This window comes from Cryptococcus neoformans, chromosome 11, assembly GCF_000149385.1.
Source record: "Cryptococcus neoformans var. neoformans B-3501A chromosome 11, whole genome shotgun sequence".
Classification (NCBI taxonomy): Eukaryota; Fungi; Basidiomycota; class Tremellomycetes; order Tremellales; family Cryptococcaceae; genus Cryptococcus; species Cryptococcus deneoformans.
The window spans coordinates 171,651-189,875 of NC_009187.1; the positions used below are offsets into that span (position 1 = coordinate 171,651).

At 47.6% G+C, this 18,225-nt stretch overlaps 8 protein-coding genes across 8 annotated transcripts in view; 3 read left to right on the top strand and 5 right to left on the bottom strand.

Annotated features, from left to right (window-relative positions):
• Window positions 1–350, top strand: part of CNBK0600 (hypothetical protein) — a gene marked incomplete at both ends in the record, with an annotated part of 1,472 nt that extends 1,122 nt beyond the window's left edge. Inside the window, one exon of the mRNA XM_767593.1 lies at window positions 3–350. Coding sequence (XP_772686.1) covers window positions 3–350 — 348 coding nt within the window. The remainder of the gene's footprint in view (window positions 1–2) is intronic.
• Window positions 351–907: 557 nt separating this feature from the next.
• CNBK0610 (hypothetical protein) lies at window positions 908–2,446 on the bottom strand (the record flags this gene model as incomplete). The annotated part of the gene is made up of 7 exons (XM_767594.1): window positions 908–1,057; window positions 1,109–1,174; window positions 1,240–1,296; window positions 1,349–1,604; window positions 1,654–1,849; window positions 1,907–2,118; window positions 2,181–2,446. The coding sequence occupies 7 exons, from the start codon at window positions 2,444–2,446 to the stop codon at window positions 908–910; spliced, it is 1,203 nt and encodes a 400-aa protein (XP_772687.1).
• Window positions 2,447–3,053: 607 nt separating this feature from the next.
• CNBK0620 (hypothetical protein) lies at window positions 3,054–6,263 on the bottom strand (the record flags this gene model as incomplete). The annotated part of the gene is made up of 13 exons (XM_767595.1): window positions 3,054–3,111; window positions 3,164–3,475; window positions 3,530–4,026; window positions 4,079–4,138; window positions 4,190–4,256; window positions 4,308–4,392; window positions 4,443–4,654; window positions 4,704–4,956; window positions 5,045–5,540; window positions 5,591–5,750; window positions 5,843–5,928; window positions 5,975–6,004; window positions 6,066–6,263. 13 exons carry the CDS (start codon window positions 6,261–6,263, stop codon window positions 3,054–3,056), a joined length of 2,514 nt encoding a protein of 837 aa, XP_772688.1.
• A 1,204-nt stretch (window positions 6,264–7,467) lies between these two features.
• Window positions 7,468–8,933, top strand: CNBK0630 (hypothetical protein; the record flags this gene model as incomplete). The annotated part of the gene is made up of 3 exons (XM_767596.1): window positions 7,468–7,888; window positions 7,959–8,482; window positions 8,541–8,933. 3 exons carry the CDS (start codon window positions 7,468–7,470, stop codon window positions 8,931–8,933), a joined length of 1,338 nt encoding a protein of 445 aa, XP_772689.1.
• Window positions 8,934–8,981: 48 nt separating this feature from the next.
• On the bottom strand, window positions 8,982–10,196 carry CNBK0640 (hypothetical protein; the record flags this gene model as incomplete). Its single annotated transcript, XM_767597.1, has 3 exons — window positions 8,982–9,697; window positions 9,758–9,851; window positions 9,906–10,196. 3 exons carry the CDS (start codon window positions 10,194–10,196, stop codon window positions 8,982–8,984), a joined length of 1,101 nt encoding a protein of 366 aa, XP_772690.1.
• Window positions 10,197–11,406: 1,210 nt separating this feature from the next.
• Window positions 11,407–12,377, bottom strand: CNBK0650 (hypothetical protein; the record flags this gene model as incomplete). Its single annotated transcript, XM_767598.1, has 4 exons — window positions 11,407–11,658; window positions 11,709–11,959; window positions 12,009–12,236; window positions 12,287–12,377. 4 exons carry the CDS (start codon window positions 12,375–12,377, stop codon window positions 11,407–11,409), a joined length of 822 nt encoding a protein of 273 aa, XP_772691.1.
• Window positions 12,378–13,615: 1,238 nt separating this feature from the next.
• On the bottom strand, window positions 13,616–15,530 carry CNBK0660 (hypothetical protein; the record flags this gene model as incomplete). Its single annotated transcript, XM_767599.1, has 8 exons — window positions 13,616–14,014; window positions 14,072–14,150; window positions 14,214–14,260; window positions 14,313–14,700; window positions 14,759–14,847; window positions 14,910–15,158; window positions 15,218–15,304; window positions 15,363–15,530. 8 exons carry the CDS (start codon window positions 15,528–15,530, stop codon window positions 13,616–13,618), a joined length of 1,506 nt encoding a protein of 501 aa, XP_772692.1.
• Window positions 15,531–16,173: 643 nt separating this feature from the next.
• Window positions 16,174–17,622, top strand: CNBK0670 (hypothetical protein; the record flags this gene model as incomplete). The annotated part of the gene is made up of 6 exons (XM_767600.1): window positions 16,174–16,497; window positions 16,557–16,823; window positions 16,875–17,088; window positions 17,145–17,205; window positions 17,279–17,418; window positions 17,483–17,622. The coding sequence occupies 6 exons, from the start codon at window positions 16,174–16,176 to the stop codon at window positions 17,620–17,622; spliced, it is 1,146 nt and encodes a 381-aa protein (XP_772693.1).
• Window positions 17,623–18,225: the final 603 nt, after the last annotated feature.

The following is an 18,225-nucleotide window of genomic DNA, read 5'->3' on the forward strand; positions in this document are numbered from 1 at the left end:
AGAAATCACATCCAAACATAGAACGAGTCCGTACTCTTTTGCCCAAGAGCATTCTCCATCCACCCCGCTTTTCTCTCACATTGCCGATCCCGACATCCACACTTAAGGTCCATACCTGCGCCACCCCATCCGTATCCAAATCTGAAACGTCAAAAGAGAACGGAGCCCCTATCCCTCATGTCCATTACGTTCCTCTTCACGTGAAGGGTATTCAAACAAAGGTGCCAGTCGACAACGCTTCAAGGAAGGCAAAGAGGCTGCAAGAAGTCCGACTGAAGAGAGCAGAAGCGAAGATCAAGAAGAAGGAGAGTAAGGAGAAGGCGAAGAAGGCAGCAAGGAAGAAAAACTGAAGCGAGCAGCCTGTTCACTGAATTGCATTACCGTAACCATCATCATCGTTACATGTGCCTTATTGTATGTATCCTGCATGTCTAATGTCTAACCTGCAGTGAGTTCCCAGCTGTCCCCGTATCATCATCAGTGGCCTTGCTGTTCTCGGCATCGATCTTTTGCCTCCGTCTTCGCGCCTTCTCTCGCTTATTCTTACTAGACTGTCAAGTACCAGAGCTCTAACTATTCAACTCAACTCGTCCATAGCTATTTGTCCATTCACTCAGCTGAGCTTCATGAAGGGCCCCTTAATTCTACTACTCATTCGGAATTGGTAGCGCCCAAAGCCTCTTTCCCGGGCATTCCATGGGGTTAGACGTATCTCGGCGGGATTATGGTAGAGGGGAAATATGATACTGAAGAGCACAGCGCACTCGTGCTGAAAGTCTATGCATGTTACCTGCCAAATGCTCCAATCTATCCTGCTGCTATTGTGTCCGCCATAGATGTACGCTCTTCTGTCCCTGATTGATAAGATGAAATTTTGATTGTGCTTAGATATGTGGATGATATAGTATTAATCAATAATCTGTACCTTGATAGCCCCCTTGGTGGGATCAGCTGCGACATGGAAAGCTTCAACAGCTTTGTTAAGGGGGAAAGTGTGAGTGAGAAGCGGCTTTAAGTTGATGAGGCCGCCAGAAACAATGCGGAGGGCTTTAGGGTACTGCTCGAGAATCAGCGCTGTCAACTGATGGTTAGCAGCGTTCGAACTTACTTGGTGTGCGTAACGGTATTGGAATTGGAGGTCAATCTCATTGGCAGAGCAGTAACCGAAGGGATACTAAGAAGGGGGATCTATCATCAGTTCCGCGAACATAATGGCAGCGGGGGATATCTTTCAACTACCTTTTGCTCAGAAGGACCGGCACCAATGACGAAGACTTTTCCGCCAAACACAACAGACTGGAAGGATATTAGCAAAGCGTATCGCCATGCTCAGTGGGGTCACACGTACATAGATAGCAGCAGTAATTGAGCTTTCGAAGCCAGTGGCATCAATGGCAACACGAATACCGGTGCCAGCAGCCTCCTTGATAGCTTCAGAGGTCTCCTTTGAAGTCCAGCTACGTTCGATCTGGACAGTCTTCACGGTTGGGATAAGCTTCTTGGCGACCTCAAGACGGGATGCTTGCAAGTCGGTGATAACAATAGGCGTACAACCAGCAGCGTGGGAAGCGAGAAGAGTAACCAAACCAATAGGTCCAGCACCGCTGTTGACTGTCAGTAACCTTCATTTTAACAGTTCAAAGCAGGGCTCACCAAATCAAAACAGGGTCACCCAGACGGTTACCAGCCCTTTCAAGAGCCGCCAATGCAACGGCAAGAGGCTCGCACAAAGCACCTTCTTCGTACGAGAGGTTGTCGGGGAGTCGATGGAGCCAAGAGGCAGGGTGGGCGTGATAACGGGTCAAAGTACCGTGATAAGGGGGCGTCGAGAAGAAGACGACTTGAGGGCCTACATAATAGTCAGCAAACAAGCACAATGAGAAGAAGGCTTGAAGTGAGGACTCACAAGCGTTATACCTGCCAGTCACGCAAGGACCACAACTGGCTTGTCCGCAGGGAACGCCACATTCGATGGCAACTCTGTCTCCGACTTTCCACTGTTCGACTCCGGGACCCACCTCGACGACTTCACCGGCAGATTCATGGCCAGCACCACAAGTGTCAGTGACGATCATGGTGGGACCAATCTGACCGTGCTTCCAGAAATGGACGTCGGAACTGAAGTGAGAGGTCAGACAACGACTAAAGAAAAATTCACAAAAGAAGCTCCAACAACTCACCCACAGATACCAGTGGCTTTGATGTGCACGACGACCTCATCCTGCCTGGCTTTAGGAATGGGCTTGTTGATCATCTTCACGTTGTGTTTCTCATCGTAGGCGCAGGCAAGGTTGGCCTTAGGATCCTCAAGCTCCTTGTCCCCTTGCTTCAGCTCCTTGAATTCGGCGCTCTTGAGAACAAGATCCGGGTCGTACTTGACCTCGTATTGGCTTTTTCGGGGAGCGGGAGAGACGGACTCGACAGCAGTGGCGTGAGAAGAGCACATTGCGGTGGTTCTTGAAGGAATAGAGGAAGAGGGGGGCTACTGGAGTAGGATGCATCATACTTATATAGGGTTTTGGGCATCAGTCACCACAGCATGTTGCACAATAGACGTCAAACAAAATAATTTGTACACTTGCGATGCCGCCGCCCCGCTTTGCCGGTCAGATTTTGGCGACGCAAGTGACCGTAAGCAAAGCGGCCGCGCCCTCCGCTCCTCATTCACCGACAACGAAAGCTGTTTGTTCGGCTTTTGGAGTTTGGAGATTACGATAGGCCTCTGCAGCCGCTCAGGGTGCCTACTGTGTTCACCTCAAGATAAATGATAAGGTTTGGCCACCAACACGACTAGCGGATTGAGCGTTCCGCCTCGCATCTCGTTCCGCAGTGTACAAAGAACGTATAGAAAAAAGAATGATTAATGGGAATCACAGCTAGTCGGACAACCGTTTTTTGAATTTGGGAGCGACATCAGTAATTATAAATTGTAAGAAAACTCTTTCAACTCGCGGATATGTCTATCTATCTACATTGCATTATGCTACGTTCCCCATATACCTCTTTTACAGCTATCACACAAAGTGAATCATGACTAGAACTTCCTTTTACTTTTAAGAACTTCGATAGGGCCACAGAGAGCTCAGAGTCGCCAAATCTGCCACCGGTAATCTATATGTATTGCGTCAACAAAAAGTCCACGGAAACGTCATCGACGACTCACAAATTTGGAGCCAGGTCATCATCAGGCACATCGAGCGAATTTTGCCAGGTGGGATTGCTTTGAAGCATCTCATAAAGCATGGTGCTTGTATCTTGGAATCCCATTTGTCCTGGCCCGATCGATGTCGAAGAAGTATGGGGAACAAGAGCATCAATAATTGAAAGGCATCTCCCGACCAATGGGTCGTCCTTCAAAGAGACAAGGATTTCGCGTGCCAGAGACACTTCTTCCTCCCAGACTGGGCGTCGAAGGGAATTTGGATCAACATGCAATGCGATAAGAGGGATGAAACTTGCGTGGAAAAGGAAATGGCTAAGTGATCTCAATTGAGTTTATGATGCATGATTAAATGACAGGTGAACTCACAGACCATACCAACTCTCCAGGCGGCTCATCCGTTGATGCATCGAAAAGAACCGACTCATGCTGTGAATCGTATCGGAAGCATTATACTGACATAGGCGGGTACATTTTATTTCCGCCACCGTGTTATCATCGTCTTCGATGTCTTCATCGGTTAACCATAATGGGAGGGCTTTCAAAGCTCTCTCAAGAAAAGCACGGCGATGAAGAATGATTCGTAGGTTGCAGTACCTCCAAAACATCTTGTATTGTGCAAACTCAAGCCAATGAGGTGATACGGGTTCGTTCTGAGGATGTAAATGTTCAGGTACAGTAGCGTACCAGCCAAGCAGATCTGAATCAAGCGCCAAAGTCTCTGTAGCAGACGGTGTGGGTGATGACATGACGCGGGTATAGATACGATTGGTTGAAGCATGGAAGGATGCTTGATTAATAAGAGCGGTATAGATAGTTGGCTCATTAACCTCAACAGGTGGTAATCGAGCCGCTGGGGTAAATGCCTATTTATGTGATTAGTTGATTGTGCAATTGGATAGACACATATGCACTGACTCTGTCATGAACATTATGCACCATGTACACATCGGATTCCGCTGGATAATGAGGTTCTAGCTGCGGTATTGTAAGTCTCAATTACTTATACTAAACAGTAGTCATATTTACAATTGGACGGCCAAAAGTAATCGTTGAACCAGAGTCAAATGATACTACCACCCACCAAGTTCGCCGCCTGCGGGGAATTGAACAATCCATATCAAAAGGGGATAATTTCGGAGCTTACCTGACTTCTCTATCAAATGGACTAATATTCCAAAAGGGAAGCTCGCGATGAAGACCTAGTCCGATCGCCAAGCGTAATGCGATACCTTTTAACAAGTCAACTTCGCAAATCAGCTCATGTAATACGTGTACTTACCCATATATACCGAACCTGAATTCGGTTTGTTACGTTTTTGTGAAATGTTACTTAATAAACAGAAGGCTTGAACCAATGTCAAGCTGCCTTTTTCCAGATATTCGACAGAGAGTTGTGATATGGCGGCTTCGAGGAAATAGTCGATGACGTATGTTGGACGAGAGACACAAAAGGCACCGATAGCGAGAACGATGTTTAAAAGAAAATCCCACCTTTGAAGATGTCAATATCACTTTGAAATTGATCTGCTTGAGCACTTACTCGCTCGCTAATGGCTGGGGCACCAGGTCATTCCATTGCGCTCTAAACGTAGGCTCATGTAACAGCGGATACTGAGGGTGATAGTGCTCAAAATACGCATCTACGCAAGACACGGTTTCCGACATTGTAGGAGTCCACCCTTGGGGTCGAGGTGGCGGCGGAGCCGCTGAAAGATCTGATTCCAGTGATGCAAGAGAAACCGACCCCGCACACAATTGCAGGATGCGTAACAGCGTTGACCCTGAAGCGAATCCTGAAAATTTTGTAGTATGAGCGGAAACACAACCGTTGGTATGGTGGCCAGCGAAGAATACAAGAATAAGTTGTTCGGAGTCACGTACCTAGATACCCTTGCCCATCAGGTTCTATCGACAAAGAGGCATAACCATCATTCCCTCCGAGGCCTTTAGTCGCCCATCTCTCATTCCATTCATAGCCAGACACGCTGCTGGGTTGCCTTTCTAAGACCTCACTAGCCGGCGGAAGGTCGTATTTGAAGTCCACGGGGATTGTCGCCATCGAATGTGATGGGCCCATTGTGCTGGAAGAAGAGATGTTTGGATTCTCGGCTCCGTTGATAAGTGGGCGCGCTGCAGTGTCTGTAGTGGGCATTGACTCTGGTCTCATAATAGCACTGCTTGAGCTGGCGCTGCCAGGAGCGGTGGAAAGTTCATAAGAAGGTATGTGTGAGGGAGTAAAGCTGCGCGTCTCTGGTGTCCTAGCTGTAGATAAGTGTGTTTGACCGGCAAGCAAAGGAGGCCGCATTGGGATTCTTGTAGGGGCAGGGGATGGCTGATATTGAATTGGAAGCAAGGGAGGTTGCCGCATCGGAACAACCTGGAAAAGGGCATTAAAAATCGAAACTTGAACGCGTAACAAGCCCTCACATGTTCCTCCGAATGAAGCGATTGGGATTGTGAGGCTGGGGAGCCAACATTAAGCCCTTGATCCGATCTGGCTGGCGGAACTCCACCCCCGTGACTGGAATGGCTTGTCTCCAGCAAGTGTTGAAGATAATCGACTTTTCGTTCCAGCTCCATGATATATCTGTGGGAGGAGATGGGGAAATGAACAAGATGGCCGACGCGGAACGTACAAGGGTTAGTAAAGCACCATATGGATATAGCATGATAACTTGCTCCTGATTTTTACGGAGAGGTTCGGTAGCATATGCGCACTTTTTTCCGAATCGTGTGCATACGCTGCAAGGAAGTTGGCGGTTACACTGCACATTTGTGAGGGCGATATCTTATAAGCTCTTCACCACATACCTTTCGCTTCAACCTGCGACATTCCTTGCACTTCAGGAGCCAAAGGCCAGTCAGTACTTCCTGATATCCGTCGTTCTAACACCAAACTTACCGATCTACTCGAGGCAACCGGATCCTCATTCGGACGGGAACCATCTTCATTATTCTTCTCGTTGCTTTGGTTACTCTCTTCCGTAGTTTTAGCTTTTTTGCCATTCTGAGGGGGGGCGGAGCGGTCGGATGAAGTTGAGCGGCGCCTATTGCGATCCAGTCGTTGTCTCGTCTCTGATGGCTCCCCCGAAGATGACATTATGCACTGTGGCTCAGTAGCGAGCTCCACGGAGAATGGCACGACAAGGATGTAGAATGATATGCGGCCTGCGGGCTATTGGAGAAAGCAGCTTGTGAGACTTGTGAGCAAGAAGTGATAGTAGGAAACATGCAGAAATCGCGACATCTGTTCTTTCTCAATCTTCTAATAATGGTCGTTCCTCGGATTGGATGGTTTGTCGCCTTTCTTGGCCCACGCCCAGAACTACGGCCGTAAGCCACAAGTGCAGGACGCCCATTCCCCGGTATAAAATCCGCCATTCAAATTTGTTACCCCAGATTCCCCGAATTGTGCTTAAAATACAACTGGTTGTGAATGAAGCGGGGGCGAGGCGGAGAAATTTTGAGGGAACTATTTCGGACACCCCCCCTATTTCTTTTGGGACACCCCCCCTCCTTCTACTTTGGGTAATTTTGACAGAGCAGCCGATAGATAACACCATGGACCCTGCAGCGCATCCCTGAGGCCCTTATGCCTGTTATTTACGTAACTAGTTCAGATGATATTGTCGCGTGCGCCAGACTGCAACATTACAAAAGCAACGAACAACAAAAGCGTTTTTTTCTCTAATAACGCGCCTCCTTTTTGCTGTCATTTAAATACTTTTCATCCTCCTAAGAAACTTATAACGTATTCGAAAACATCATGGCTTCGACTGATTTGCACTCTTCGGATCCTCTTTCTCCCCAACCCGGTATCTGCCCACCTTCTCCTATTATCCGCGTCCCAGAGGCCGAAATATACTCGGGACATCAATCAATGGCGTTTGATTTTGATGAAGGTAATCTCCATGCCTTATAATGCAACGAGGGAGAGATTGACATAGCTGGGAATGAAGGTGAAGGAAGAATGAATAGATGTCGAAAGAGGAATAGATGTCACAAGCAAGAAGAATAGATGTTTATAATAGGGGTAGACAAAATGCAGCTCATTGTTATTTTTTATTTCTGTTAGGGAAGCAAAGGGAGACCTGATTTCAGGGTGGAGGCTTAGGAAATGACGACAGAGAGTCTAGAACAGGCCCATAGGAATTAGTGAATTTGCTTCGCGACGCGAGTGACCTCGACAGAGACGCGTCTGTCTTTGCAACATGATAATCGCGTCTGTTGCGTTCTGAATCCTATCCTCTTCAACATCCAGCGCTCCAAGAGCAGTTTACCACCCTAAGAACAACGTAGTGAATATGCCAAGACGATCAGCTAAGTATAAAGCGACAGCACGAGCCAGAGAGCTCTATCGAATGGCGACTATCCTCAATCATAAGCAGCTCAAGGCCAGTCTGTCCATTCCGTATCATGCTCTCAGGACATCTCGTTACCTCAATCGTCCGAAGAAGTATGGTCAGCTTCGTAGTAGGGATGCTGTTGCCAGAATTACAAGCATTCATGAGATACCAGATGAGGATTTCCGCCGCAAACTGCGCGTCAACCATACGGAATTTCGAAAGCTTCTCTGCCTTATCAAGGACCATCCAGTTTTCGTCTCTCATGGTCCAAGAAAGCAGGCGAACCCCCTTTTACAGCTTACAGTTGCGCTCTATCGACTGGGACATTGCGGATGTGCTGCGAGCACTTTTGAGATAGGAGAGCAGTTTGGGGTGTCAGGTGAGTGCCCACGCCACACTGCATCCAGAAACATTAAACCGTTTCTTCGAGATTGATTGTTATCCATCAGAGGGCACGTCGGCCATATGGACGACTCGGGTAATCAAGGCCATCCTGTCATTGGAGCGAAACAACGTATACTGGCCAGATGAAAATGAGAGGAAGGCTATAGACAGGCACTTTGAAGAGGAGGAGGACATTCCTGATGGATGTGTGGGGATTATCGACGGCTTCCATGTTCCCTTCGCTTACAAGCCTGCTCGCCATGATGCTGTCGATTTCTTTTCATACAAAGGGCGCTACGGCTTCAATATCCTAGGAATTTGCGACCATTTGAAGAGGATTCGGTACTTCCAGTACGGTTATCCTGCTTCTGCTCATGATGCTCGTATCTTCAAGAACTGTTCTCTCTTTGAAGAGGCTAATGCCGACGCTCAGAGTAACAGAGAAGCCATGTTGCAAGGCCGAGCTGTTCATTCAGAAATGATCAGTCAAGGTGAATATCTTTTGGCAGATTCGGCATTTCCTGCTGGGGATTGGTGTGTACCGCTTTTCAAGCGTCGGAGAGGTCAGAACGACCTTGATCGGCCAGAAGTAAGTTTATTTGTCCGCATATCTCATGTATAGACCTACATGCTCATATATACAACAGGCCAAGTTCAATAAGAAGTGTTCGAGTGCCCGAGTCAAGATTGAGCATGCCTACGGAATCCTCAAAAACCGCTGGCAGAGTCTTAGGAGCCTTCGCGTGAAGATTCGCAATGTCAGAGATGAAGGCGTTGCGACATGCTGGATCCGGGCCTGTGTGGTATTGCACAATCTGCTCATTGACACAGGTGATTGGTACAATCGACTGGATGGTGACGCTGATGAACCTGATGATTACATCGACATCGAAAGGATGCAAGAAAGGATGGAGAGGGTGTTAGAGCGGCACAGGGAAGAAGAGGAGGATGAGGCACGTGATGCAAGAGATGCTTCGAATCTCACGCGAAAGAGGGTGATGGAGCGAATGCAGGAAATAGAGCGCAGGGATCTTCTATGATCATATCTGCAGGGGAGAGGAAGAGACGACTGAGAATGCATATCATAATTATAGAGAGGGAGCTCCAGGCTCAGGCCCCACCATAACTTTCGCCTCCTCCCAACTTTTCCCAGACCTCATCAGCATCTCCATCTTCCTGTTCCAACTCTCCGCCAACATCTTCATCTTTTCTGTCGCCGCATTCTCCCGTGCTATCGTCACATTCTCCTGCGCGATATTCATCATGTCTGCATGATGTTTCTCCTGCACGGAGATTTTCCGTTCTTGAACGGCCAATAGCTCCTGATGCCGCCGATCGTCGTTGCCCTCCTGCCTCATGACCAGCTCATCCATCTTGTCATCTGCCGAGACAGCCTTTGCCTTGGAAGACCTTATGGATGCTCTCTGGCTCTGGGTTTGGGCTCGGATTGGTGTAGACACTGAGCCCAGCACAGATGAGGACCGTGCAGGTTGAGACGAAGAGCGGCTCTCCCTGCGGATAGCTGCAATGATTGGAGCATCTGCCTCTGACTCGGTCTCGCTAGCCTCACCTGCACCGTCCCCAAAGAGACCACCATCCTCTCCTGACAACTCATCTTCCGAGTCATCAGCAGCCATTTCGCCCCTTTGGCGCTCTATCAAACCATCGAGGGCAGCGAGATCTCTGTCGGGACGATTGAGAGAGGCGTGGAGGGTCGAAGAGGCGTGGTGGGCAGTGACGGAGGCCCTGTCGCCAAGGACAGGTAAAAGGATCTCGTAGAAGGGGCAAACCTTCTTTCGTTGAGCTATTAATGTTCAGTTAGCCACGACGTGCCCATGCTGCCTGCCAAAGTACTTTTACACACCAAGGAGACTCTCGTCGTCGATCTCCATCGCCCCAGCACCAGTCCCGGTCCCTATCTGGGATGCCTTAGTGAAGCTCTCGACAATTTGATTGATCTTTCATCATATCAGCGCTCATGAGCATACCAAAAACGAAAAAGACATATTTACTTTGAGAGCAACACTTTGAAACTGGCGTCGACTGTCGCAGCCATTGTCAGTAAGGTACTGTAGACACTTTCTCGACCAAAAATCCTTCTTCTCATGACCAGTTTTCCAGTTATGAAAGTTGGGGAGCCTTCCATTCTCAGGAATGGTTGACAACCATACAGCAACGTGCTCCTCTGCCGAGACACCATCGCTGTTGGTATCTGTCGCCCATTGCTTGTTGGAGTTTCGCTGCTTCTTCTGAGTCGCCTCAGACGCTTGATTCTCGTTCTCGTTCTGCCTTTTAGGGGGCATGATTGGTGATTGTTGAGATGAACGGAGTCTGAGATAAAAATAAGTCAATGGTGGAATGTGTAAGATTTCTAAGAGAAAAAAACACGTTACGCGTCTTGAAATCATGCATTCTGAAGCACGAAGAGCGAGTTTGAATTGTCAAATGAATTAAACGACCTCCAGAGGCCGTTTAATTCGAACGGCTTTTTTCAAGTTATTTCAAGAGGAATTTCCTTTCATGGTAAATCCGACTCGGACTTCTGCCAATTCAATTCCAGGGTTTTTACGCCACAAAGGGTTCAGGAATGTCATTTTCCCTGAGGGAATTGGCAGCTCGTTCATCAATTCAGAATTATCATCGAAATAGCATGCATTTTGTCTACCCCTAATTATTAGAGGACTGAATTTACTATGCACGGAAAAGAATATTTAGTTACGTAAATAACAGACACAAGGGCCTCAGGGATGAGCTGCAGGGTTCATGGTGTTATCTCTCGGCTGCTCTGTCAAAATTACCCAAAGTAGAAGGAAGGGGGGTGTCCCAAAAGAAATAGGGGGGGTGTCCGAAATAGTTCCCAAATTTTGAACCGAATTAAAGCCAAAAATTGGGTTTGAAGGGGAAAAACCCCACCGAGCCCCTGAATGAATGAAAAGGTCCCAATGGCCTTTGCCGCTTTGGGTCCAGCATTCTCCTACTACTCGTCATCATTGATTTCATTCCGTCGTTTATTTATGCAGAAGAATACTTATATCAAGAAAGTTTGCATGATAAATATCTTTGCAGCACCCTTGATCGTTAGAAGAGGCAATCTATGGGTCCAGTGGATTACGACCTCAAGCTCTATTCATTTCACCAACACGGAGCCTGGAAAGAAGTCGGTGTACAAATTTACCAAGCCACAGTGTTTTAGAATCTCTGGAGAGTAGGGGAATAGATGTGGCTAGGAAGACACCGTTGGTGACCAGGAGTAGACGATTCATGCCAGTAATAATGATAAGGTATCTCAATGTGGAACCCAACTTTTGAAACTCAACAAAGATCGGTCTGTTAGACCTTTCTATTGTCTTTTGCTTTTCCTCCTCTCCCGAGTTACTGTATTCGTATTTTCACTCTTACGTTCAGTTCTAATTCTGAGACGTTCATAATCTGATATAGTCCTCCATGTTCCTTAATTAATAGGTAGTGTAACCTGGGAAGCCAATGAGCGAAGTCGACAATGGTGAGTTCAATTTACCTACCTCCATCAATCACAAGGTCATGTCCAGTCATGAAAGTCGACGCTTTGTCGGAGCATAAGAGTACCAGAGTGTCACCAATTTCCTTGGGATCCGCAAAGCGACCGACAGGGGTCATCTCATTCCACCTGGCAACCCAACGCTCCCCTTCGCCAGGAGGTGGGTTCTTGATCATATCGGTAGAGACATAGCCGGGGGAGATACTGTTGACAGTGATACCGTATTTCGCCCATTCTCCGGCTAAAGACTACAAGGGATCAGCATCCCGGCAGATTGAGAACGATCTCAAACACATACCTTGGAAGCCATGGCAAGGCCAGCCTTGGAAGCATTATAGGCTACTTGATACTGAGGGGACATATTCACGAGACCGCTAATAGACGCAATAAAGACGATCCGCTTGTTGAGCTTGACAACATCTTTTCTGGACCCTTGGGCAGTGTCATTCTCAGAAATGGTGGCTGGAAGACCGAGCCAATGTCTGGTGAATGCACGAGCGAGGAACAAAGGGGCAACGAGGTTGACGTCAAACATCTTGTGCAAGTCGGCTTGTAGGAGCGTTAATCCTGGGCTTTCACTGCAATATTCATGACTCACCATCCTTCATGTCAATCATTTCGACCCACTGACTCATGCCAGCATTAGCAATCACAATGTCCACCTCGCCCACTTCTCTGCTAGCAAGCTCAATCACTTCATCGATGCGTTTGGAGTCCTCGGCGGGGCAATGGTAGACATGGATGGGAACGCGGAACTTCTTTGAGACGGCCTGAACGTATTCCGAAGGGTCTCGCGAGTTGTAAGTAACAACAATAGTCGCACCGGCTATATCGTTTGAGCGTTGGAGCATTAGATATGGGGTGCTGCTGACTTACCTTCCGCGAAAGCCTCCGTCAAGGCGAGACCAATACCACGACCCCCGCCGGTGATAAAGACAATCTTGCCGCTGTAATCGATAGAAAACATGATTGTGAGATAAGTATTATGGGATGTATGAGGAAACGCTAGGTGTCAAAAGTAGGGGGCATGTTGGTTAATCCTCCTTGCTCATAAGCAATAAGTATGAAGGTAGAGCGCACTGTTTTCCGCTTACTTATTGACGGAATCCGCCGGCATCCAGGCTGAAGGGTGAAGAAGCGTCGAGGGCTCCGCGTCCGATCATCACACCTTTTTGCTCGGTACCTGATAAACTTTAGATAGGCGTGAACACCGGACCGGAGAAGCGGCCGATATAGGTTAATAAGCTTCTTGGTCAAATAATTGTTTGTCCTTCCGCAGTCTCAAAAAATTCGTACAAGTACGCTGATAATTGTAGTAAGACAGATGGCTATTTGGGCACCGCTTGGTATACGAGAAAGCATTGCATGTCTCGGTCTTCTCCCATTACCAGAACACCAGTGTACGCCAAAAAATGAGTTTCTCCCACTTCTACGATGGCAAGCTGCTGAGCTGCTGGCAGCAAGCAGCCGACGATATAAGATTCTTGTCCTTCAAATTGACGAAAATTGAATATGTCAAACTCAGCAGGAGATCGACATTCTTGGCGAGGAATGAAAAAAAAAAAAAAATGATTCAATGCTGAAATTTCGGTTTTGGCAAATCGCGGTCGCAGTCGGCAAGAGTAGTCCGACCGACGGGTGAGCGCAACAGATTCCGCTCATGTGTCTTGCAGGCTCCCACAAATTGTGGACTCCCTATTTTTACCCCGCGCATATAAGATGCTTTCACTCTCATCGCACATGGAGATACGCGCCGCATTGCCATGATTGCAGCAACATAAATCGAATCATTTGTTATCCCATATTGGTGGAGCGGTTCCTGAAACACATGGAAGACTTGTCGGATGTAGTGAAACGTGTGCACTGCTGTACTAGAGCTATGTGGTAGCAAGAGGGTTGTTATCGGTTAGGACAGGGCGCGGATCAAAATTACAATACCGAGACATCTTCGCAACAAATCGTTATTGGGGAATGACGACGTCAAGGATCATATTCTCTCTCCTCGTTATCCCATTATTCAATGCATGTAGCTTAACTCCTTGGGTTCATACCTACTTTGCTATCACCACCATGTTAATTGCAGTTTGCTGGCCCTACAAACCATCGCTGGGTTCGCGTAAATTATACATAGTCTGACAAAGGAACCCAAACTGAAGGAAAAACAAATAAAATCATAGATTCTGAATCAAGCAAGTCCAACCACAATCAAAGAGTATAACGGAAACCAGGTGTCTTCTTGTCTGACCTGTCTGATACTAACAGTGTGGCAAGACCATCAAGCGAGTCGACTGATCCCTTTGGAGCACCTTTCTCTTCATCCGGTTCCGTCGATAACTCACTCTGCTTCCCTGCCAACTCTTCCTTATCTCTCTTCTTATTCTCTCTCACATACAACCACCTCAACACCAAACTCGCCGCCGAAGCAAACGCCATCCCGACAATCACAGAGATCCATGTCGAGCGGTACTTGATGGTAGCCTCCTTGGCGAAAACAAGGTAAGCAGAGGCAATGTTACCGGCGTTGTAGCCAATGAAGATGAAGCCAGTAGTGACAGCTTTTTTGGTCGCGCCAGCTGTGTTAGAGGAAGCGAGAGTGAGGAGAAGCTAAAACGGTTGGATTGGGGTAAGCAAAAGGAAGATATGTTAAAGAAAAGGACATACGACGTAAGGGGCACCGAAGCTGGCAACCAAGTAGTAGCCAATAAGGGGGCCTGCTGTTGGCTTCCAAGGGGCGGTCCAGCTTGACGCAATATCAGCATTGACAGCTCCGCAGAGACCATAAGAATAAATAAAAGTAGCTCACATGACGATTGCACCAACGACGACAGGGATACAGCTAATGGGCAACAGCTACAAAACAATGTCAGAGAGTATGCAAGCATATGGGTGTTGATTAACTCACCAAAGTTCTGATATTGGTATATTTGTCGGCAAGATAACTGAAAATGGCAATGGTGATCACAGTCATCGCTCCACCAGGTACCAACAACGCTGTCGCCTGCAAACTGGTGTAGCCTAATCCAGTGATGATCTTTGCGCCAAAGGCGGTGACGGAACCATTGCAGATATAGATAGAAGCGGCCATAAGGAGGTACAGCCACGTCTTGATATCGGAGACGGCTTCAAGGATCTGGTAGGGCTTGATGGGCTGTTGACTAGCTCCGGCTTGATTCTGAGCAAAGCGGCGAGCAAGGACGGTACGCTCTTCCGCGGTGAACCATCGCCCAGGACGAAGAGGGTGATCGGGTAGAATCAGGAGAATGACAAAGCCCCAGAAAATTGTAAGAGCTCTGTGGATAAGGTTAGCAAGCTTTTCCCAGAGGGATGGGAGCTGGATAACCGACGAACCCGACGAAATAATACATGGATTTCCAAGGGTGAGTACCACCAGTTTTTCCCAAACCAATGTTCACTAGAGAGGAGAACATTGAAAATACCTGATACGAGCAGAGGAACGGTCAACTCGGATCAAGTAAGGCAAAATAAAAACAGCACTCACTCCTGTCGCAGAGTAGAAACCCCCGATTCTCTTCGCCTGTTCTTGAGGCTTCCACCACAACGCGCAAATAGCAACAAAAGCAGGAGAGACAGCCGATTCGCAGATACCCAGTAGCACTCGCTGCGCGGTGAATCCTGGATAGTTTGTGCAGACGACTGTAAGAATGCAGACCAGACCCCAAATGATGACGAAGAAGGCGGTAGTCTTTGCCAGAGGCAGACGAGTGAAGAGAAAGGCGATAGGAAGGACCTAGGATGGAAATCAATGATTGAACAATGCCATTAAGCTTGATAGGGAGATGAACTCACACCAACGATGTAACCATAATAAAATGCAGCTGTGGCTGTACTATATCTAGTGGTAGATACCACACCGTTGACGGTTGTTTGGAGATCCTGCCAACATCATAGATGTCAATGCCATGCTGTCAACAGTGATTTTACTGGAGCTTACCAAATCCTTTATTATTCCATACACAGCGGCTGTTCCTAATACGCTTTTGTCATAGTATTGTAAGCCGTAGCTAACGAGCATGATAGGCAAAAGAATCGCGTCAACTTTTCTGACGACCTTGCGCTCAAGGGCGATCTCTTCTTCTGTCATTTGTTGATGGTCGAACATCTTGGATTTGCTTGAAGTTGGGATGCTTGGTGGGAAAGCTGTTGGCAGCCGTTTCAATGAGCGGATTATAAGGTAGTTTGATCGGTGGCGTTGGGAAAGGCGAAAGGCATGATAGCAAATGAATACGCGACGATTAGTCTATCAGGGCTGTTCACCTGGTGGGGAAGTGTGATAATCGCTGCGTCTGGCCAAAGGGTTGGCGACCAAAGGCTCAATGCTAAAGGCTCTATGCTACAGCAACAATATCGATGAAGGTCACAACTGCGATATGATCTGGTGAAGACCAAAAAAAGAAGAATAGCGGAGAAGATTCTGAGCACGCAATAACATCCTTAAAAAAGATCGAAAGTCGATCGCACTACTTCCGACGGAGCTCCAGATCCGGTCTCCGACCGACCTTTCCCCATGTCAAACTCCGACGCGACAGACCTTCTTTCCCCACTGCATGTCAAGTCTTGGTGTTTGCTCTTTGCTTTGCTCGTATTGTTTCGTATTCTTAGCAATGATCGGAAGTCGGAGCACAACATTTCCTCATATGTCAAAGATGCCATCAACCTTTCTTCAGCCAAGGCAATGCGTCTCATATAACCATGGCTACTCTCTCCCTTAGGCTGGTCCCTTCGTCGTAAGAATACTCAACAACATGCCTATCGCCACCGAAACTTATCCCATCCCGCCATTTGATCGCCCTGTTCCTACCACCGAGGATCTAGACTGGGCCGATCTCACAGAGCTTCCTCTTGACCTCTTCTATGACCCCAAAGGCCGGGCTCAGCTCGTTGAGAGCGTCAAGCATGCTCTCGAAGTCGACGACCTTGGCTTCTGGTCTGTGACTAATGCGGGCTTTTCGGATGAGGAAATTGACCATCAGTTCGCTATTGCTCAAGCCTTTTTCAATCTCCCCATTGAGGAAAGAAAGTCAAACGCCATTGATGCAAAAAACGGTGGCTACCTTGGTTACCGAGCGGTGAGCCATGCCATCTGCTTCGCTAGACAAGGAAACCTCTTAACAAGGTACCATCATAGCCCTATGAGAGAACAATTGCCGACACCGACGTTCTTGACAACATGGAGTTGGTTAATATTCCCAAGTATACCGATGACTACAAGGATTATCCCCGCCACGACATCTTCAAATCCCATGAGACAGTGATCGCGGACTTCCATCGCAAGTGTTGGCAACAGATTGCCAAACCTCTTTTTGTACTTTTTGCCCTTGCTATGGAGCTTCCTGAAAACTACTTTGTGGAGAGACATGAGTATAACAAACCTTCTCAAGACCATCTTCGCTATGTGAGCTGCTTGTATCCTGCCGGCTGAATCCCGACTGACTAGCTTCTGTAGATGCAATACCATCCGCGCACTCCAGAGGATGATGCCAAATGTAACAACCTTTGGTCCTGGGCTCATACCGATTATGGATCCTTAACCCTCCTCTTCTCCCAAACTGTGTCAGGGCTGCAAGTCAAGTTTTCGGATGGTACTTATCATGACATCAAGTACAAAAAAGGATCAGTTATTGTCAACATTGCCGACACCTTGAGCTTTATGACCAAAGGTAAGTCCCATAGAGCCGCTGTTGTCATAGACATTGCACTCATTTTGAGTTTCTAGGTTATCTCAGATCCACCATTCATCGGGTTACCGTTCCTCCTGGTATCCAGTCGTCTATCCAGTGAGCCTGAAGTGCTAAATTTCGTTTGCTTATTGGTCCGTAATTCGGTACGTAGCTAACAAACCTTATGTAGCCGCATTGGTGTGCTCTACGGCTGCCGTCCAAACGATAATGTCCCAGTCATTACCGCTCCTTCCCCACTTCTCGAGCGTCTCGGTCTAATCTCCGATGCTGACAGGAACGCTAAGGAAGAGGACGCTGTCACAGCTGGAGGTAAGCAGTTCCTTTCTTTTCTTCCTCCGCCTTGGTTAGTGGTTTAGCTGACTCCGATGAGCAGAATATGTCGCTGCGCGTGTAAAGGCGGTGCACGGAAGCAACACCTATGGCACTGCCCCTGGTACCAAGTTTACGCACAAGAACCTCGAAGTTCTGGAAAACTTTGCCGATACCTCCTCCGGCAAAAAGGGAGCTATTTGATAAGTGTACTTTTGGCGTTACTGTACTGTGGGTCTGTTTAGTAGCCGTTAGTAGTAATTGTAACTATATCTTCATTGACGTTCATGCATGCCTCTTCTTGTCTTCATGCATCCATACGCATTGCTTTTCTTCCATCATATGTTTTAGCTTTAGAATGCGAACATCCCTCCATATCTACATTCAGTCGGGAAAACGTTATTGAAGTGTTCATAGGCGGAGACTCGTAAACTGGCAGATATTTTCTGTGGGTGAATTAGAACAAGTAACTTGCACTCTCCCCGTCCCAGTGCATCAACGTAAATGATCCTTGGTTGCCTTTCTCTTTCCTTTATGTGCCAGAATTTCCGCAGTATTTCTTCCCAGTAATTCTGGGCTGACTTCTAATAGCCGGTTACTTTGGTATTTAGTAAGGAGTCCATCATTGATAGAATACATCTCCCCTAACTTTAGGAGCAACACCACTCGATCTGATTCGCTCAGTCCAGTACCGGTACCCCTTCCGAAAGAGGCGGGTTACACCTCTCCTCATCAGCGACTTCCACTACTCGCGTATCCTCCCTAGTCCTTATCCCTAACACAATAGCAATCAACACACACCCAGCT